At 55.5% G+C, this 21,310-nt stretch overlaps 1 protein-coding gene across 1 annotated transcript; it reads left to right on the top strand.

Annotated features, from left to right (window-relative positions):
- The first annotated feature begins 757 nt into the window (after window positions 1–757).
- AQP1 (aquaporin 1 (Colton blood group)) lies at window positions 758–14,215 on the top strand. Its single transcript, XM_010971620.3, has 4 exons — window positions 758–1,362; window positions 10,922–11,086; window positions 11,369–11,449; window positions 12,139–14,215. The coding sequence occupies exons 1-4, from the start codon at window positions 973–975 to the stop codon at window positions 12,316–12,318; spliced, it is 816 nt and encodes a 271-aa protein (XP_010969922.2). The 5' UTR covers window positions 758–972; the 3' UTR covers window positions 12,319–14,215.
- Window positions 14,216–21,310: the final 7,095 nt, after the last annotated feature.

Genomic DNA, 21,310 nt, shown 5'->3' with positions numbered 1-21,310 from the left:
CCTTCTTTCCCCTCTCCTCGTCTTTTCCACCTGGGTCTTCCAGTCTCTGGGTTAAGCTATCCTTCCTCCTATCTCCCCAGCGGACTGCCAGCTTGAGAGGAAAGTCCTCACCTGCCTGCATCTTCCCGCACTGGCCCTGAGATCATTTGCTCAAATTGCTCCAGAAGCTTGAGGTCTCCCAGAGTGGGGGGTCTCCCGCATCCCTGCCTGTTTCAGGCCTGCCCTTGACCACAGAGTGGAGGGTGGTGCACAGACAAGCTCTCTGTATTCTCTGATGCCTCTGTGCACCCATCAACTGAGGCTTGGCCAGTGGGGCTAGGGGCTCTGGGACATTCCAACAGTGATATCCAGTAGCCAGGCCTGGGCTGGGATGTGGGAGGTCCAGACCACCCCTCAGGACCCCTGGACCTGTGCTCCAGACTAATGCTGCTTCGGGGTGGGATGGGGGGGCCAGGCCAGCAGGGTCATGTTGCTTGCTTTCAGGAGGGCAATGTCCACCTGCTGAGGCCAACCGCTCACCCCGCCTCATCAGGAGTGCCTGGCTTTGCCCTTGGGCACCCCCTGAGCTTTGCACATAGGGCGGGGACACCTGGATTTCTCTGGCCCCCTGAGTGGGGCCAACTTGGAGGAATTTCCCAAAGCCTATTAGAGCAGTGGCTGCCTCCTGCCTGCCTCCTCAGGCTGGGCAGGGCTGAGGGCGGAGGGAGAGAGGGAGGGAGGGGAGAGAGGAGGAAGGGAAAAAAAGTTGGCAGGCCGACAGCAGAGCTGTGCCTGCATCCATCGCTGAGAGGAGGCCCGTGCGGTGTGGGGCGGGCCAGGAGCAAGGAGAGGCCTTCCTCCCTTTGTGCTCCCCCCTTCTCCTCCCCCCCCCCCACCTCGGGGCCCTATAAATAGGCCCAGCCCAGGCTGTGGCTCAGCTCTCGGAGGGAGGCAAACACCAGGCAGCGGTCTCAAGCCAAGCCCCCTGCCAGCATGGCCAGCGAGTTCAAGAAGAAGATCTTTTGGAGGGCAGTGGTGGCCGAGTTCCTGGCCATGATCCTCTTCATCTTCATCAGCATTGGCACTGCCCTGGGCTTCCAGTACCCGGTGAAGAACAACCAGACGACAGGTGCGGTCCAGGATAACGTGAAGGTGTCACTGGCCTTTGGGCTGAGCATCGCCACACTGGCCCAGAGTGTGGGCCACATCAGCGGCGCCCACCTCAACCCAGCAGTCACACTGGGGCTCCTGCTCAGCTGCCAGATCAGTGTCTTCCGGGCGGTCATGTACATCATTGCCCAGTGTGTGGGGGCCATCGTCGCCACTGCCATCCTCTCTGGCATCACCTCCTCCCTGCCCAGCAACTCGCTTGGCCTCAATGCGGTGAGTGGGGTGACCTTGGGCGGTGGGGCCTCTAGAACGGTGTTAAGATGTTACTGGTCTCATCCTCCACCCACTGTGCAGACAGGGACACTGAGGAACAGACAGGACAAGAGGTTGCTGGAGGTCATGCAGAGCTGGGACTGGAGCTCAGCTATGCCTGCAGTCCAGAACCTGTTTTCTGCCAGGCACTGTGGGAAGCTGAGACCCAGGGCATAATGGTCTTGCCAACGTCCCCTGCGGGCCTCTATTGTGGGAAATAAGCCCTGGAGGCAGCTCGCAGTCGGGCCAGCAGTTCCTCACCCCTCAGCTGTGATTTCTTGGCCCCCTCAGCCCCGTCCGTGCAGCAGCACCTTCCCCCTGCAGCCTGGGCCCTGGGGGACCTCTGCCCACTGTCCCCAGCCCCCCTGCTCCACATGCCCGGCGTACCTGCAGCCAATCTGGGACTGTGTGAGCCGGACGCTCCTGGGGGACCACTCAGGTCTCCCGGCAGCCCCACATTCACACAGGTCCCCAAACAAACTGCCTTCAAGGGAAAAAGTTCCTCTTGCTCTTCTGCTCCCGGGAATGGGACAAAGATGGGGGTGAAAACACTTTCTGGACACTATGCAGGTGGTTTTCCTGGATGACAGCAGTGGAGGGGGCCAGGCAGGGACATCTCGCCGCCTGTCTGGGCTCCACTCTCCGTGGCCAACTGAGAGGTGTGGCGCGTGTGTTTGTGTGTGTGAGCGGCTGTGTGCATGTGGATGCTGGCATGAGTCTCCGAGCCTGCGGAAGCTGGGCACTCCCGTGTGTGTCTATTTCTGGAAGTGTGTCTGTGAGCTTGGTAGTGCTGCCGTGCGAGCGTGTGTGGGGTGAGCGTGTGCCTGTGTGTGCCCACTGCTCCTGGCTTGAATGGGGCCCCGCGTGGGGGCACTCATGATAAGCAGATGTGGGCGACTGGGTGGCAGCGGCGGAAAAGAATTCCTCCTGGGCTGCTTAGCACAGCTAATTGGCCGTCGGCAGGGTTGCCTGCTGTCGCAGACCTGGGCTTTTCCAGACCCTCAGCCAAGTGCAAACTCAGACCTGGCTTGGGCCACAGCAGGGGGAAATTTGGCCTAAGAGGCTGAGTGAGGCCTGGAGGGTGTCTCAGAGCACCCAGGGGGTGTGGTGGTGTGGGTGGGTGGCGTTTTCAGAGAGAGGGAGAGAGGCAAAGAACAGAGGATCAGACCAGGTCTACCCCGGGAGGGCCTAGGCAGGGCGGGCAGGTGTGGGGACACTAAGGGAGCTGGCCAACCGCCCAACAGAGACAGCAGTGGGTGATTAGAGAAGCGATGTCCTCTTGCTTCTCAGCCAAAGTTCAGCTTCTGGGGCTACAGCTTGTAAGGTCTGGTGCAGAGGGCAGCTGGCACGACCTTGCCATGAAGGGATTAGCACCTCTTATGTCACAGTGACACCTCACCCAGCTCAAGACTGAAGATTAGCCCTGAGGGCTGGAGTTTAGACTTTAGTCAGGGATGATGTGGTCATGGTGGGTATAAGGGACAGAGCTCCGGCAGGCCGGGTCCCTCCAGGCCTCAGTCTCTCTGGTGGCGGCAGAGCCAGTGGCCTCAGGGATTGCCCACCACGGGGCCAGGATCCTCCTAGGGGAGGGGTTGGCTCTGCCCAGGGCTTCCGGCCCCCTCTTGACCCTCCCTCTCAAGGGACAGGCAGGACAGGCATCTGCTGGTGGACTTGCCCTCCAACATGGGCACCCCAGGCAGATGCGGGGGGGTGGGCACCTCTGTGCCATCTTGATCTGGCCACATTCTGTTTCAGTGTTCCTTCCGCTCTCTGGCCTCCATTTTTCAGTCACCCCAGTACCCAAGCTGGGTGGGTTGCAGTCAGGGGAGAAAAAGGGGCGGCCTGGTGGGGGCCCAGCCCTGGCTGGGGAAGCAGGCAAGCTGAGTTCAAGTCAGTTCTGCTGCTGACTTGTTGAAGTTCCTTGGAGCTGCGAAGCCTGAGGCTCCAAGAGGGGACCTAGATCCCTTGGTATCTCTCGGCCACACCCGTACTACCAGCAAGTGCACTCTGTGGACTTGAGTTTATCATTCGTCCCAGGAGGATCTGGCTAAGAGGAGCCCAGGAGGGACCATGCTGAACATAAGGGCACTGAGTGCTGCGGTGGGGGCCCAGGGACTGCCCTGTCCACACCACGGAAGTTTGGGATCCTAGAAGCACAAGTCCTGGGCTGAAGAACAGAGAAAATCCCTCGCCCCCAAGGGCTCCCGGCAGACACTGGACCTGGGATCTGAAGGGACCTGGGTGGTGGCCTTAATGCCACATGAGGGACAGAAATCAGTCTGTGCAGCAGGTGACACACTCTTTCCTCCCGGCTCTGGGGGAGGCTCCCGTGTGCAGCCCCTTGAGTCCTGGGCCCCACCCTGGTCCAAACCTGGGTGGGGCCAGTCGTTGGCATGGAGATTTCCAAGGAAAATAGGGAAAGAAGTGGCAGGAAGTGGTTGGGGTGAGTCAGGGGGTGTCCCCCGGGAACATGGTGGGGACAACTTTCTCCTCCTCACTGAGTCAGGGCTTGCGATATGCTCCGGAGGGACCATGGACCTGTGTCTTGCTTGCAGGATCATGGCTGGTTCTAAGAGCCAAACCCTAATTTTATTCCTAGAGTGAGAGATTCAGAGGCAGGAGTTGGTGCGGGTCTGCCCATGCCCTAGCTCAGCTCTAATACCCTGTGTGACTTCATGCAAGGAACCTCTTGTGTAGCCTTAGGTCCCACCTGTGGAATGGGGACATAGCAAGGTGTGGCTGGGCTCCTGAAAGTGGAAGATGCTCGTGAACCTGGGAATCCTGACCATTCGCTGGCTGGTTTCACTCTTCCCCTCTCTGGCTCGCTCACCTACGTTCCCTGTAAATATGACTGTCACTGCTGCAGGCTGAATGCGGGGCTGAGTCGGCTGATTTCCTGCCCTGGGAAGCCCATGGTCCCGTGTGTGATAAGCCTCATGCACAGCTGTCCTTGATAAAGGATAGGAGGCAGGTGTGATAAGGGGTGTCAGGGAAGCCAGGGAACTCCTGACTGTGAGCTGTGATGAGGGCCAGGAAGGCTTCATTGAGGAGGTGCCACAAGAGCCTGAGTATGGAGACCTCAGGGAGGGAACGGGCTTCCAGGCAGATGAGGGTGTGGCCTGGGAGTTGTGGGGTGCGGCTGACTGGGGGTCGCGGTGGGAGGTTGGGGCTCTGGAGAGTGGCGAGGGCTCAGGCCAGTGTCTGCCTGCATCCTAGAAGGGACTGGGTGCCAGGCTGTTTCAGACCCTGTGATGTCAGCCCCTTAGAGGGCTCAGGCAGAGTGCACACCCCGCTTATGTGGGGGTCTCTTCTCAGCCCCTTTGATTCTGGGCCTGACCCTGGGGACTGCTGCTACCTGCTGCATCCTGGGCCTGACTTTAGCCCCAGTCTTTCCAATTCCTCAGTTTCCCGGACCTCAGTTTCCCCAACCACAGTGTGAAAGCACCCCTGCTTGTTCCCTAACTCCTGCTTCCTGGTGTGGCCAGTTCCTCCAGGGTTGAGGGCTCTCCACCTCCCCCCGGAGCTGGGGGTGGGCTGGGGAAAGGGAAGGCAGAGTTTTCCAACAGCTTTGCCCAGGAAGGGGGCTGGGTGCTGGGTGGTGGTGCCACAGATGGGACATATAATTACTGTTTCCAGCCAGAACCAGATGAGGGGGAGGGCTCAGAGAGAGGCAGGAGCTTTGCGGTGAAGACTTCCCTTACCACGGAAAATTCTGAGGCTGTTTCCCCCATTAGAGGCCTCAGAGCGGCCCTGCCAGCCCCACATTGCCCACCCTAGCACCTGGCCCTCACCAGCGTTCACCCTGGGAGCCTTCATCTGAAGGAGCAATGCTCTGGGAAGGGACATGGCCCACTGGGGTCCCTCAGTCTGAGGGGACTCGCCTCGACCCCTCACCCCAGGTCACAGCCTCCCCTCACATGTTGAGCCGTTCGCTCCCTGCAGGCCAGTCCCATGCAGTCTTCCCCAACCCAAGCACAGGACTCCCAGTGCTCCCCGCTTTCCCTAGAGTCCCACCCTAGAACACCCAACAGCAGGTGTTCCATTAACCTTACCCCAGGCAGGTCAAACAAGCCCCCTGCCCCTCCTTGGGGACTGTCTTGGGCAAGCTTTCCTGGGGTACAGGGAGCCTTCTTGCTGGGAGAGCCTCCGTAGGGGCCGCCGTCCCTGCCCTCTGGAAGCACCCGTGAGTCTGACGTCTCCTGAATGGATGTAGGCTGGGCCCGCACACCTGCAGGTGAGGACAGGAAACTATCATGGTCCCCTCAGCCAGGGCCTCTCCCCAGGGTCCCCAGGGGCTCTTTCCCCATAGTGGTGCCCAGGGGGACAGGTGAAGGGCTGTCTTCACTCAACCAGGGAGCCACAGTCCAGGGAGCGAGCACATCCTGAGGCTGAAAACCTCAAACCAAACCAAAGAAAAGGCTGGAAAATGTGCATTCCCTTTAGCACTTCTTTCAGTGCTGAAACGCCACTGTCAGGACACCCGGAGAGACAGGTGTCTGCTCAGTGTAAAAAGGAACTTTTTTTTTTTTTTTAATTGGAGAGGGGCTGCCTCGGAGTCAATAAGCTGCCTATTATCAAGGGTGTGCAAGTAGGATCTGTCTGGCAGCCGGCTGCTCTGGGGCACCTGGCAGTTACAGGTGGGCGGGAGGTCCTGTAACAGGCTCTGTGCCGTGCTGAGACCAGCGGTTCAGATGGCCGTGTGGGAATCCTGCACTTAGGGTCCTGGCAGGGCGGTTAACGTGGATCTTGGGGGCAGGAGTCCCAAGTTAGGCAGGGAGGAATCTGGAGATGGTCTGGGACTAGAATCTGGGCTGAGGCCTCTATTTCACTGATAGGGAAACCAGGGCCCAAAGAGGTGTGGAGACGTGCCGAGGCTCTCCAGCAGATTGTGGCGGGGCAGGACCATTCCCCCAGCCTCCTGCCTCCGAGCTCTTGATTGTCTCTGCTGCTCCAAAGTGCTCGCACTCATGCTGCACCAGCACGCGCACACGCACGCGCACACACACACACTCACACACTCTCACACACGCAGTGGTACACAGCACACAGACACACACGTGAAGCACATTTTCAAAGCTGGGTGGTCCCTCTCAGGCCCTGGGACCCTAGGAGGGTGGCATGTGGGCTTCTCAATGGACCCTTTTCATTTCCCTGGGAGGAGGGTGGGGCTGCCCTGGAGTAAGGAAAAGAAGGAGGGAGGGAAGGAGGAAGCCATTGCTTTGTGTGTTGTTTCTTGTCAGGGAGATGGAAAGGCTTCTGGGAGCAAATAAAGGGCCCTTTGAGACCTGCTTCTCTCTTACTCACGGGGGCCACCTTCCCTTCTCCTGCCTGCTCCCCAGCTAGTAGTGGTGGCTGTGTGTGGGAGTGCAACACACAGGGACAGGGTGACACACTCAGAAATGCCATAAGACACACAACACAGACATCGAGGGCCATACAGAGACCCCCACTCCCAACATACACGGAGCGTACCTCCGTAAGAGACGGCACCCTGTGTGACAGGGGTCCTCAGAGAGAGCTGAGATACATCTGGCCAATACATGACTAGTTTGTCTGAATGCCCCATAGGGGCTGAAAAAGAGGGGATATCCTCAAATTTGGAGGTGCAGGGCCTACCGATTTTCCTTAAGTCAAACTTGTTAATTGTGTGTTTCAAATCCTCCCTGTTTGTGCAACTTTTCTTTTTTGACTGCTCGTTCCATCAGCTTCTAAGAGAGGGTTGTTTAAACCCTTTCATTCTGGTAGTAGGTTGATCATTTTCTCTTTGTAATTCTGTCAACTTTTGTGTCATTTATTTTTAGGCTATATTATTTACTGCATACAGGTTGAGAACTTAAACCTCTTGGACAGACTTTTCATTTGATTGTTGTCTAATAAACTTCTTAATGTCTAATGAAAAAGAAAAAGAAAGAGTCACACCTGGACACACATGGTCACCCAAAGATACTGCAGATACCGATCTACAGAGACACACAGAGGCGCACAAAGCTGTGGATCCCCAGAGGCACGTGCACACATGAACACTCATGGAGGGTGACACGGGGGGCTCACTGAAGTCCCCTTCACTGGGAGGCAGTGAGTGGGTGGGGCCGGCCTCGATGTCTCCTCTCCCCTGTACTTTGAGAGTGGATCATCAGAGCTGCAGGCAGCTCTCGGGCCTGCTGCTTCCCAAGGGTGGGACCCCAGGGTGCCCAGGCTAAGTTGGGTCCCTGGGCCTTGGAAGCTACGTTGGTCAACCTGCCCTTGGGCAGCAGAGAGGGGAGGGTGGTTGGAGGCCCATGGCCTGGAGAGGTCAGTCCTGTGCCACCCTAGTGCCTGGGACATGCTGGCAGCTGCACAGCATCTTCTGCCAGCTCCTCAGTCCAATCTGGGAACAGTTAGGACCCGTGGCTAGGCCTGTAGGTAGCCAGCGCCTTGGCCTGTGAGTACGATGGCACACACCCCAGAGCAGGGCTCATGGCCTTGCTGTCTCCTTCCTGGGCCTTGGCCCTCTAATCCGTCATCTCACAGAGCCTTGCACGGGCTGCCCTACAAGGCTCACAGAGACCAGTGACTGGCCTGTGGTCTCCCAGCTAGAAGCAAATGAACCAGCCCTGGGTCCAGAGAGCCTCCTTGAAGCCAGGGTGGAAGTGCTAGAAAATTAGCATCATCGGCCACTTCTGTCACCACACAGTGAGGGTCCCCTCTGAGGTCTGGGCAGGGAGATGAGAAGGTCTCCACATTCTGTCCTCACTGAGCTCCCAGGCCAGAGGTCTGAAGCATCCACACAGGAGGCAGGAAGGTGACTTCCATGCAAGAGCTGCGGCAGTTCAGTGAGGGCCCGGTGGAGTGGCAGAGGAAGTTAATTCTAGCCAGTGACGTGAGAAATCTGCCTGAAGCTGATGGGCCTTGAGGGTGGGCTTCAATAGGTTTGATACAAAAATGGAGTTTGTATCTTTCTGACGATTTAGATCATATGTGTGGATTTTTCTATTGTTTACACTTGTGTTGAGAAAATTGATCATTAAGGTTTTTTTAGCCTTCATCAGTGAAATGTAAGACCTGCGCTGGGCAAAACTACCTGGGGGTACAATTTTTTTTGTTTGTTTTCAATAAGAAGTGACTATAACTGGAATCAGCTCTATTTAAGCAATTGCTTCAATTTAATAGGTTGTAAACAGGAACATATGGTCTGAATTTTTATTTGCTCTTTTCTGGACATCAAGTTTCAACAGACCTTTAATTATGCCTTCCAATTTTGAATTATCAATTTTTTTTTCAGATGTAAGTAACTCAAGTGCTTTGGCAGTTGAAAGAGAGGTGGTCATAGACACTGAAGCAATCAGGGGAGGCTTCCTGCTGGTGGTGGTGGTGGTGGTGGTGTTGGTGGTAATGGGTTTGGGGAGAGAAAGTTTGCTAACCCATGTGGTTCTGGGCAGTCAAGTTCTTAAGGCTCTGGACAGCCCAGAAGGAGTATATCTTAGAGTTCCCAGGGCAGGTGGTCACTTCCTGAGGACTCAGAGTGGTGGGCATGGCACCAGGCCCCCTGCTCTCCTCATTTTGCATGAAAAGTGGTGCCTTTGCGCAGAGCAGGGACTGGGGTGCTCAGATCTGGTTAAGAACCAGGGGAGGAGGTGAGCTTGCCTGGGCCACATCTGTGAGAATGGTGTGATGGGGACTAGGAGTGTGAGGCAGGAGCCACTTAGAGCGATGGCTCCATTAACCAGTGTGGAAGGGCTGGTTTCAGGACTCCTGCCAGCTAGCAATTAGGCCACCCTGGAGAGCAAAGGAGAGAGTGGGAGGAGGAGCCCTGAACTTCCTGAGGATGGAGGGTAGAGACAGGTGTGAGCATGATGGGCATTGGTACCAGCAGCCTGGCATCCTCAGCTTTGCCTCCATGGAGCCTATCCCGGCTCCAAGTGGCCTCACTCCCATCTCCACACTCCTGTGCAGCAGAGCCCCTCCCCTTCTGCCTGTCCCCCCATCCTGGGGATAAGATGAGAAAGAACTGGAACAAAGCCACAGCAACTATCCTGATCCCTCTTGCCTCTGCAGCCCTTTCCAAATGCCCCAAGACAGTCCCATGGCCTTAGAACCTCTGGCTGCTCTAGAGAGTGGGCAGGGAAAATTAGACCTATTTTACAGATAGAGAAACTGAGGACCAGGAAAGGAGAAAGACCATGGTCACAGTGCCAGCAAGTAGGAGAGTCAGGACCTGAACTCAGGGTTCCTGCGTCCATGGCCCCACATTGGAGTGGGAAGAAAACTGGGTATTGTCCAGAGGGCTGGCTGAGCTGAGGGGCCGCAGCCCTGGGGTCGGCCAGCAAAGGCCCAGAGCTGGGGCTGCAACACATGGGAGGGGATGTGAGTCACTTTCCCTGTGACCCAGGGCCACAGACAAAGGCGGGAAGAGAATTGTTCTTACAAGATGGCCCCAGGGTGGGGCTGAGAAAACCTCTGGATGGTGGAGGAATGCCTCCCACCTAGGATTCTGCAAAATGTCCTGCGGCCTTGGAGACACCCCCCACCCCACCGCCCAGGATGAGAATTCAAGTTCAGTCTTATTTGGACATATCAGCCCTGTCTCAGTGAAGGCAGCCTATGTGGGCACATCCAGGCATTTTCGTGAGTGGGCCTTTGCCGGCGTGGCCCAGCTCCCCTGTGTGGGCCCATCTGGCCTGGGACCCCCATGTCAGGGAGTGGTTAGGGGCTCCCTGGGGAGGGGTCTCCCTGGTGCTGCTGCAGGGGAGGGCTCCGGTGACCTCATGCCAGCTCCCATTCCCTTCTTTTTCCATGAGTCATGTTTCTAAAAGTGGCCCAGGAGCAAGCGGGAGCCAGACAGTGGTGGCGGGGCCTGTGCGGCCAGAGAGAGGGTGGGGGCCGGGCCAGGAGGGAGAGGGAGGGGGCAGATAGGGAGGGCAGGGCCCAGAGGAAATGGGCGAGAGACACTGGATCAGGGGAGAGACAGACAGAGGTAGGGAAGGAGATGGAAGTTGGGGGCTCAAGGGAGAGAGGGACACAGGGAGCTGGGGCCAGCTAATTGAGGAAGACCCTCCCTAGGGGATGGGGATGGGGATGGAATATTCTAGACTTTTGGAATAAGAAGCAATGTCTCCAGCTAGGCCCTCCCACCCGTTTGCTTCTCTTCTTCTATGACTGTCCCTGAGTTCCTGACCAGTTCCTCTCATGTCTGGGGCTCCCCCTTTGACTATGGCCTCGATACCCCCAGGGTACCCTGGTTTGGATGTAGCTGGACATGGAAGCCCCACCTCACCCCTGGCCTCTGGCCTCTCGGGAGGTACCAGGTGGGTCTGGGCAGGTACCAGGGGCTGAGCTGGTGCTTCGTTAACAAGAGTGGGGAGGGGACAAGCCGTGATGGCCACTACCGGGTGTATGTGTTTGGGCAGGGCCTAGCCAGGGGATGATGTGACATGGGCTGTGAGTGCCCTGAGGGTCTGGGCCGTGGTGCCTGGGCCTGCGGGCCCTGGGACACAGTCCCATCTGCCCTGCCCACTGAGCCTCGCCGCCCCTCCCCCCACAGCTGGCCCCTGGCGTGAATTCGGGGCAGGGCCTGGGCATCGAGATCATCGGCACCCTGCAGCTGGTGCTGTGCGTGCTGGCCACCACCGACCGGAGGCGCCGCGACCTCTCGGGCTCAGGGCCCCTTGCCATCGGCTTGTCTGTGGCCCTGGGACACCTGCTGGCGGTGAGTAGGGGTCCTGCCCAGGTATGGGTGGGGAGGGCTCAGCCAGGCAGGGGCTGCTGGGGAGTCCTGGCAAGGGTAGTGAGTGGGCCTGGCAGGGGTCATTCCTTGGGGTGGGGGGACTGGCTGCCTGGGAGAAGGAGGCACAGGGACTGCCTGACCATCTTCCTGGGTCTGATTGTCACCTTGTTTCTTCTCTCCTCTCTCTCCATTTCACCCTCTTTCTTCTGCATCTGTTTCTTGTCTCTCCCCTGCCCTCTGCCCATCCACCCTTCCCTTTCACAGATCGACTACACGGGGTGCGGTATTAACCCTGCCCGGTCCTTCGGCTCTGCGGTGATCACGCACAACTTCCAGGACCACTGGGTAAGGGATTGCGGGGCTGCCCCATGGGGGTGGGCGGGAGGCCCGCCCCCACCCTGCCATATCCTCTCCCATCACGGAGGCTCTGGGAGACGGCCAGGGCGGAGGAAACTGGGAAACTGAGACCTGAGACAAAGGGTCTTAGGGGCTCACCCTCAGGCAGCGTAGGCCAAGCCTCCCCTCCCAGCTCAGACCTGCCCCACGTCACCCCAGCACCTCTTGGCGCCTGGGTTTCCTGAGCTGTGACACAGGGGTGTGGTAGTGCCTGCCTCCCTCCCAGGACAAAGGGCTTCACCACCTGTGAGCTGAGCGAGCACAGAGTAAGCGCCCAGTGGATTTAGCTGTTCCAACTGTTGATGTTTCTGTTCCAGGCCACCTTTTTATCGACACCAGACTGTCTCTGGGGCCCTCTCACTTCTAGGGAGGGGTGGGGCGGTGGCCACCCTGGAGAAGGGGCCTGTCTGACCATCCCAGGCACGCTGAGCTGAGCCACACAGAGTCAAGGAGATGCCCACTACAACTGGCTTGGGCCAGTTGTGGGAGGCACTGCAATGGGGATGCTGGGGTTGGGCGCTGCCTTCTCTGTCCCAGGCACAGGTGGGAGAGAAGCCATGCAATGGGGTGGTGAGGCGGGGGTCCCTGCGGAAGCAGGCCCTGTCAGATGCCCTCTGAGCACGCCTGCTCTGTTCTAGATTTTCTGGGTGGGGCCGTTCATTGGGGGAGCCCTGGCCGTGCTCATCTACGACTTCATCCTGGCCCCGCGCAGCAGCGACTTCACAGACCGCGTGAAGGTGTGGACCAGCGGCCACGTGGAGGAGTATGACCTGGATGCCGATGACATCAACTCCAGGGTGGAGATGAAGCCCAAATAGGGGGACCCCCGGCCCGGGCATCCACGTAGGGGGCGGGGGTCAGGGGCGGGCGGAGGGAGGGGAGGGGCGAAATCCATATTGTAGACACTCTGACAAGCTGGCCAAAGTCACTTCCCAAAGATCCGCAGCACCTGCGTGGTCAAGCCTTATTTGGGGCTGTTTCTATTACCTTCTTTCTCTTTCTCTGTTTCCCGGCCTCAGGGCTTCCTGGGGACCAAGAGTAACCAATCACCCACTCCCTTGAAGTCACAGAGGAGGTGAAAGAGAGGGACCCACCCTGCTAAGTTGTCCCCTCAGAGTGTGACAGGAGATGTGCCAGAAAGCTCCCCCTCACCCGAAGTTGCTCAGCAACTCATCTGCTGCAGGTGCCTGGGGCTCCACTGTGATGGCTCCGTGCCTTTGGGCCTGGCCCTCTGTCTTGCAATGTGCACCTGACCCCAAGGGTGCTCTGAGGGGGAGGAGATTCCAGCAAGTGCAGTGGTGGGGGCAGGGGGCAGACAAGCCTCGTCCTTGAGGCCTGACTTGCTTCCAGGCCGCCCCCTCCCCACCCCGGGATGTGCTGCACAATCTTGGGAACATCCCTATCTTGGGGCCTCAGTGACCCTGTCTGTAAAGTAGCAGGGCCAGGGAGAACTCCTCTCTAGGGTTCTGTGGGTGTAGATGCGCTGCAGGTTCTGGAAGATGTAGTCTGGACCAGCGCCGCTTCGTCCACTTGCCAAGTGTATCACTGTATCTGCACGTCCTTGCGAACACGTGTACACAGGCATATGTGTTTTGAAGTGAAAAGCAACAGACCATCCAGCCTCTCGAAGTCTCCATCCCTGGGGGAGCAGGGCTGATCCCTGTGCAGTGTCCAGTGGACTGGACAGAGCTGGCTGTTGCAAAATGAAGGCCCTTAAGAGGGCGAGGGAGGAATGCCCGTGTTCCTTCACTGAATTGTAGTTGGTCTTTTCCACCCATCACTGCATCACCCTGATCATTATTTGGTTCTTCACTTTCTCTTGCCCGTGCAGACACAGGTCACTATTAAGCAAGTGTATGTTTATTAAAGGGCACTTGGTCATCTGAAGGTTATCAAGCCTGAGGACAGATGACCGTGGTTCGAATCAGCCCTCAGAGGGGGTTGCCCCTGATGGATCCTTGAGTGGGGGTTTCCAAGCCCCGAGCTGGTCCCAGAGTGGGAGGAGGGACAGGTCCCCCTTGTTCCCGAGCTCCTGATCGGTGCGTGTGGGGCAGCAGGGAGACCCACACAGGCTCCCCAGGCCACAGCCTGCCCTCCTCACTTATTTGGAGGGAAGGTTTGGTCTTGACCTGATGAAGTAGCTATGGCGACAGCCCAAGGGCAGTTCAAAGCACAGTTTGTTTGATGGGGAGCCATCCACACAGTCCATTCAGTTCTACCAGGGCCAGAGCAGGTCTCCCCATGTTCCATAGCCATGATGGTGACAAAAACTGAGACGCACAATATACAGGTGTCTAGAAGCAGCAGGACCACCAGGAGGCCTTTCGTGGTCACGGCCCATCGGGACATCCACACACTCTCTTCCCTATCCCTAGCAAAAAACTTCTAGCCCATTTAACAGATAAAGAAACTGAGGCCTAAGGACCCACAGCTAGATAATGATTTGGCCAGGCCTAGCAGCCAGTGTCATGTCTCTGGCTACTTCCTGGACCGTGAGACCGGCCCCTCTCATTCCCAGCTTCTGCATTTCTGCCTGGGCAATGGTCAGGGCCCGGGAGGAGCGAGGGTTGTGCTGGAGGGAGAGGAGGGCAGACCCACTTCCTGTCTTGTTCCGACTGCTGCATACCAGGACTTTGCATCTGTCTGCTCTGCGCATATGTCTCTTTGAAATTGGAATGTCATTATACATTCAGAAAATAAATAATAATATAGTCACACAGGCTCTCGTTTTGCTTCTTTTGGCACCGGGTTCCCACAAGGGGTCTCTGGGTGTGAGAGATCAGGCCCACTCCTAGGGACCCAGCTGAGGGGGAGCCACTGCCTGCCCTCCTGCCCCCAGGGTCCCTGGTCTCAGAGGGTCAGCACAGCCCCACCGAGAGCTCCATCTGAGGGACACAGGGTCCTGCCCCTAGTGGGGCCAGTTTTGATTCTGGCATGTGACAGGGGTGGGGAGGGCAGAACTGAAGTGTGACAGCCCGTGAGTGCCCTCTGACCCTTAAGAGCAGGGCCCAGGGAACGCCAGGATTGGCCCAGGCATCCCTGCCTCTGGCCTGCCTCTCACATTTCTACCCAAACTGCACCCAGGTTGGGCACCGGGGCCCGGGGAGCTCAGCCCCCGGGGGTGGGGGTGGAGACAGACTCTCCTGTCAGAGTGAGGTTAATGCCAGGCACAGGGGAGGCTCACCTGGCTTGGGAAGGACAACCTGCTGCAGTTAGGAGGGGAAAAGTCATTTAGTCCCTCAAGGCCTTGGGGGCCTAAAGGCTCCTCCACTCTGAACTCCCAGGCCACATTCAATGAGGATGCGCATTTTCCCATGGAGGGTCTGCCCAAGGCAGAGGAGAAGAGAGGTCAGCGTGGGCTGACCTCTGTCCCCAGGAAGCCATGAAAGGACCTCTCTCTCTGCTCCTGCCTTTCCACGTGTCCATGTCCAGCCTGAGGCTGGTGTGGGCTGGTCAGATTCCATCCAGGCCTCTGAAGCTCACAAAACCCCTTCCCAACCACGGCCAGTGTTGAGGGCACAACAGGGGTGGTTCTCTTCATTCGACTGGGAGGAGTGGATACTCAAAGACATGCCCCAGTCACAGGGCAAATCTTTGTCAAGCAGATACTTGGATCCAGGCCCCTGACACTCCCCCTGACATGCACACACACTTAGGGCTAGTTTCTCAAAACAGGGATGACTATACTGGGAAATCTAGTGCCCAATACTAGGAAGCTCAGAGTCTGGGAGGCTCCGAGAACCATCAACCTGGATAACTCGCTGGGCCACATGGGCAGGTGTTGCCATGAGTGTGGACTGAGCAGGTAACGGTAACTGGGAAGGTCCTGCACCCCAACTCTGCTCCTAAGAGATGCGCTGCTCTTGCCTCCCTCGGGTTGGGGGGCTTTGCTGACGGTGATACAAGGGTGGCTTGGCTGGTGAAGGCTGTCAGTGCTGTCGGAGAGGGCTTTCTTGTTCTAGTGTGCACTGGGCCACTGTGAGTGGCACATGGGCCTTCAGCCCATGCAAACTGTCCCTGCAGTCCCCCTAGGCTGAGGGCAGGCTGCCATGTGTACACGGTTTAAAAAGATTTTTTTAAATGGAGTTCCTAGGAATTGAACCCAGGTCCTCATGCATGCTAAGCATGTGCTTGACCACTAAGCTATAGGACAGGCGGCTGTGAGCGGGAGGGTGCTGGCCAGGCTGTGCAGACGTGCCGAGGCTCTTTCTCGCAGCCCTTCTTGGCTTGTCTCTTTATCTTGTCCAATCTTCCCTAGCGTGAAGCCCTCTCAGTCCCCACTAAGGTCCCTGGCCACCCCGCCGTCTTCCTTCCAATCCCTGCTCTTTCTTCACTACCCTCTGGACATTCCAGGGCAGAGATTTTCTTATTAATGATTTAGTTTTAACTTCTAGAATCCTAGTGCCAAGATAGCTTGAAAAGGAGGTCGGAAAACTGGTGTTTCTTCAGCACCTACTGTGTGTGAGGAATGTCCCTGGGGCTTCACATACAGCCTTTCTAATCTTACAGCACCCTGAGAAGGGGGAGGTTACTGTCTCTACCTATAGAGGATGTGGAGGCCCCTGAAGATGAAGTGATTTGCCCAAGTGAGTTGATGGCAAAATTGGGATTTGAAACTTTTCTGTCTGGCTTCAAAGACTGCGCTTTTTCCACTATATGGTGCTGGTCCCTTTTGTCACAACCCTCTCTGCCCCGACTACCACAAAGTTTAGCTCTGGACCAACCAGACAGCCAGGCTTTTTCTGCCTGCAGGGTGTTGAGAGGAAAGAGGAAGGGAAGAGAATGGCCAGTGACACCAGCATCAGGAGAAGTGCCATTCATTCCAGGGCCAGCTGGCCATGGTGTCTCCTTGAGACATATTGGCACCACCTGGTCCAAGACTGCTCCCCTGGCAGTGGCTCTAAACCAGCCTCCTCAGTGTCCTCCAGGCCTGACTGCCCCTCTATCTGGGAGGAAAATATTTAATAAACTTGCTCTTCCAGAGGTTGTTCTCTCCCACCAGGGTTTGTGAGAAGAGGAAGGACAATGCTGCACCCCGAGGGATAATAATGCACTACGAAGAGGCCTCAGATACCCCTTCAGGCCTGGGGCCAAAAACTTTGGGGCCAGGCTGTCCAAGAGTCACTCTCATCTTCCAGCCTGTGGGTTCAGTGCTTCAGGTACTCTGTCTCCCAAGGGTACATCTCTGATTCTGCTCTGCTTATGTTCTGTCTAGCCCAGCACAGAAGAAAGATTTGAGGAGAATAACCAGAACTAAAGTGGAGCTTCTGGAACAAACAGAACCCTCGTTTATTTGGTTCATCAACATTTAATGGAGAGAGTATATTTCCTGGAAGATTCCACGACTCAAACTTGGCTCCCCTGCTGCTGAGCATTCAGGCAACCAGACACATTGAGATGCCTTGATGGCACCTATCACCACCCCCCCCTTGTAGCTGGGCCCCTGCTGAGACCAGACACCAAGCCACTTCCTCCACTGGACTCCCCCATGGTCCAGACTTGCATATGGAGGTGGCTTAGCTGGCTTGGAAAGCCGTGCCCTCTGCACTTGGCCCAGAAGGAAGCAGGATGTAATCCAGCAGTTACTGAATCCTAGAATATTTGTCCCTCCATTAAACTCGCAAGAGCAAGAAGTTGCAGTTCCATAACTGCCTCACCTGCTCTGAAGTCTAGGAACCCTGGCCCAGACTGCATGCTTTTCCGAAGTCCTTTACAGTGGACATTGGCCAGAGCCCTGTGAGGAATTTTCAGATCAACCTGAGGTTGCCTTTTAGCCACACATATATATGACCTCATGCATCAGGTCAGTCAGTCCTGGGATTCTAAACATCCAGGAATCTGGGATCCTTGTAGACTCATATTTCCCGTTTTTTCATATTTCTCTTTTGATATTTCCTTCTCCTCCATGATCATGGGGATTCCTCTTTCCAGGCTCTTAAGAGGTCTATGGAAGAAGAATTGATCTTTGAAGCTACTCAGGATTGGGGTCAGCCAAATGGTCAGACAGAGATGATATGAGGCCTCAAAGGGGCTAGTGGCCCATAACTCTGGCCTGAATCCCAGCATCACTGTCCGTCTCTAAAGCTCAAGGGGGCTCCAAGAGGGCCTGAATGAAAGGGTGTGGGTGGCTTAGGGCAGCCATTTGCAACTTGGCCTCAAGGACCCTGGTACCTTTTGGGGATTTGATAGAAGAAGGGAGGGCTCTCTCCCTTTTGGGGTTCCCAGGCTAGTCCTCAGTGTCTTTGGAACCAAAGCCAAAAGCTGATCTGGAAAAGCACTGGAGGGCCTGGTGCCAGGGGTCCCCACCCATGGCCTGACGCAGCTACGTGCTGACCCATTAGGATTTTTCCATCATTCTTGGAGGTCACACCTTCGCTGGTCAGGAGCCTCTCAAGGAGGTGGATAGTGATTAATGTTTTATGGACGAGTTGCTGGGCATGACGCCTTGTTTTCTTTAGGTTTAGAATACAATGAGGACGATGAGTGGAATTCGCTGTGAGCTGGGGACCAGGGAGGGGCCATTCTTGGGGACTGAGGATCCACAGGTGGTGATGTTTACTGTTCTTGGTGCCCCAAAAAGGGCAATTCTGGAGGTAGGGAAGGCAGATGAGGCCCATACCAACAGGGCCATCATCCCCTCAAGGGACGGTTCCCACCAACACCTCGGGCCCTGGTGTGGAGAAAGGCCACTGAGGAAGGATGCCCAGAAATTGTAATGAGCTTGTCTTGCTTAGAGGACTCTACTTCACCAGTAAATCATATCCTCAGTCTGTAGGATTGCGCTTATTTTTCTGTTTCTTTTTTTTTTTTTTTTCCAGTGTTTTGATGGGGAATGGGGTGAGAGCAGCACTGATCTTCAACCATGCAGGTTAGGACGACCTTACCGATTCCTAAACATTAAAATACCTTCATCTGCTCTGATCTCTTTAAGTACCTCCCTGCACTCTCCTGGCTCCACCCCGCCTGCCGAGAGCCGTCTGGTCTCAGGCTACCCTGGGCCTTCTCTAGTCTCTAGCTTCCACTGGACTGCTCTACAGTACAGCGCTTAAAGCGTTAAGCTGCATCAGCAGGGGGCCTCCGGGGTCCTCCAGGGGCCTGTCCAGGCAGCACAGACTTTGTGGGATAGTTCTGGTGGATGGTGCCCTTGCCAAATGGGACATAAATTCATATATTTTGTCTATCACCTCTACGTGGAAAATAATGCATTCAATTTATATATACATATATACATATATGTATATACGTATAGAGAGAGAGATAGAAAGAGTAAAAGAGGTGTCTATCCAGTAAGGTACAAATTAGAAACTGTGTGTGTATGTGTGTGTGTGCCAGAGGGAGAACTTACTCCTGCAATACTATATTTGGAGTCATCCTCTGATCTGTCTTAAGAAACTTCACGGTGATTCTCACTCATGGGAGAGTCAGGTTCAGCTTTGGGTAGGTACACAGACCCAGTGCTCTGCCAGTGCTGGCAGCCTCGCCTAGGACCAACCCCTGCCACACAGTCAAATGCTGGAGACATGTCTTCTGCCCAAAGTCCTGTTTCCTAAGAGATGTCACCACCAGGTGGTATGCTCAGTAAGCCCAAAGCCAGCCTGCCCTCTGTGGAGAATATGAGTCCGGTTGAGCTGGCCTGGCTGTGTTCACTAAGGGGGAGCTGGCCTACACTTTTCAACAAACTACTATGTAAGCCAATAGAACTATCACTTGTAGGGAAAAAAGTATTGTCGTTGGGGAAAAAAAAATGAAATGCAGGGAGGGTGAGATAGAGAGACTCAGTGAATTCAACCAATGAGTCAAATCCAAAGGAAGCCCATCCAAAGAATTAATAAAGATGAAAAAGTTCTCTAGGGTGGGATCCCACCGTGGACAGCAGTCTTGAACATTCTGAAAGTGGCTAATTTATCCTTGACACCTTATTTAACGTGAGTTTAGTTTTTTAAACTTAGCTTATATTTTTCATAATGCAACTTAGTTTTAAATAACTTATGCCTTTAACGAACCCAAATAGAAAACGCAAACACCTAAGCCATAAAACCAATGAAGTTAATTTAAATGATCTAAGCTTAACGTCGACGGCGGAGGGGGTGCCCGTGTCACGCTAGGTGTTAATGTATTTTGATCACCACCGTGGTGGGTGTGGGGGGGGTGGGAAGGGTGATGTCCAGCCCATAAAGTAGGGATCAGTGGTGTCTGGGGTGACGATGGAGCCTCCTACAGCATCTTCTGGCTTGTGAAGGTTACTGCCTGCCACTTGGTGACGTGACCAGCTCACAACTTTTTGGTTATTTGTTTGAACTCCAAGGAAACCTTTAAATCGAGCTTGAGGTTTCGAATGTGAGGAAGGCATGTTCCTCCGAGCACAGAGTGGTCAGGCATCTGCTGAGTTCCAGGCAGTCCGTGTCGATCTGCCCACTGGGAAAAGCAAGTTCCTGGGAGTCTTCGGAGACCAGGCCCCCCTCTCTCCGTCACCAAATCGAGTCTTCTTGGTTGAGCAGATGACACGTGAGGGGGTTGTGTTTTTATTTCTTTGGACAGTGAGAATTTTTTTCAATGAGAAATACATTAAAAATTATACATTGGATGAAAACGCTGGCAACCTCTATTTTCAAGTATCATGCTTCCTCAGCTGACATTCCTTGTGAATCAGGCACTGGGAGGTGAGTTCTATGTTTAAGAAGGTGTAGTGAGGATGAAGCTGGTTGCATGTTTTGATCAAATCATTGACCGAGGCTGGTCTGGGAGGCAGCCTTTCCTGAGGTCAGAGGGCACATGGTCCCTCAATGTCCACAGGACATCTGGCACCTGCCAACTGCCAAGAACACACTTACAATGCTGAAACAAGTATTCGTGACTTCCCGTTCCAGCGTTCTGTGCATTCATCCCCATTCCTGGGTCTCAGCAGCAAAGATAGGCACACGGAAATTTCCCCATCTCCCTGTCTCCTGCCTCCCTTTCCCCCCTCTCTCCTCCTCTCCGCTTCCATCCCGCTCCACACCCTGTGAGAGAATTCCTGGGCTCCAGGGAGAGCAGGGCTCTGATGAACTGTTCGTGAAGTTCCGGGAGTCACCGATGCGCCCGAATTGTGACTGACGAGCCGGAGGCATCTTCCACCCGAGACGAACTCCAAGAACTTCCGCTGCTGTGGCACTGACCTCCCGGCCTGGGAGGACCCGTGGCATCTGCCTCCAGGAATGTGGGGCCTAGAGACAGCAGGCGGAGCAATGCCTCCACGGGGCCCAAAGCTCCAGTTCCAGAAAACCCTGAGGGCTCCTAGCTCCCTGCCCGTTTCCCTCCTTCTCCCCATGAAGCCATCTTGGGCTGTTCTCGAGATTTTCTGGAGGGAAAATCCTGGACAGTTAGATTAGAAACAGAATTTAGCAGCCAGGGGGATTTTACCAGCAATGCCATCTGTGTGCCCAGGTGAGACCTGAGTGAATGGGCTTAGGTGGGTCACCTGTCCTCTGTGGTCCTTGCAGAGTGAGAGCTCTTAGAGCTGTTGACTTTTTTAAATTTAAAAAATTTTCCTTGTTTTATTGGTTTTCTTGGGGGGGGTTGATTGAGTTTGTTTGTTTGTTTATTGGAGGTACTGGGGGTTGAACCCACAACCTCATGCATGCTAAGCACACACTCTACCACTGAGCTGCAGAGGTGGGTATGGGCTGGGGTGTGAATGCCAAGACCCCAAGGCCAGCTCCTCCCAACTCTGCCCCCACTTACCTCTGCTGACTGGTTTTTGAAGATGCTGCAGTAATTTTGAAAACCACATCACCCTCTGGGGAACTCATCATAGTAGAGGCTCTGACAAGT

The sequence above is a fragment of the Camelus bactrianus genome, chromosome 7 (genome assembly GCF_048773025.1).
Source record: "Camelus bactrianus isolate YW-2024 breed Bactrian camel chromosome 7, ASM4877302v1, whole genome shotgun sequence".
NCBI lineage: Eukaryota > Metazoa > Chordata > Mammalia > Artiodactyla > Camelidae > Camelus > Camelus bactrianus.
This window is presented reverse-complemented; position numbering and strand designations above follow the sequence as displayed.

Bases quoted from the DNA above. Each gene is read 5' to 3' on its own strand.
- AQP1 (XM_010971620.3), top strand. From the start codon at position 973: ATGGCCAGCGAGTTCAAGAAGAAGATCTTTTGGAGGGCAGTGGTGGCC. The intron at 11,087-11,368 runs GTGAGTAGGGGT...TCCCTTTCACAG, and splicing joins CCCTGGGACACCTGCTGGCG to ATCGACTACACGGGGTGCGG. The intron at 11,450-12,138 runs GTAAGGGATTGC...GCTCTGTTCTAG, and splicing joins ACAACTTCCAGGACCACTGG to ATTTTCTGGGTGGGGCCGTT.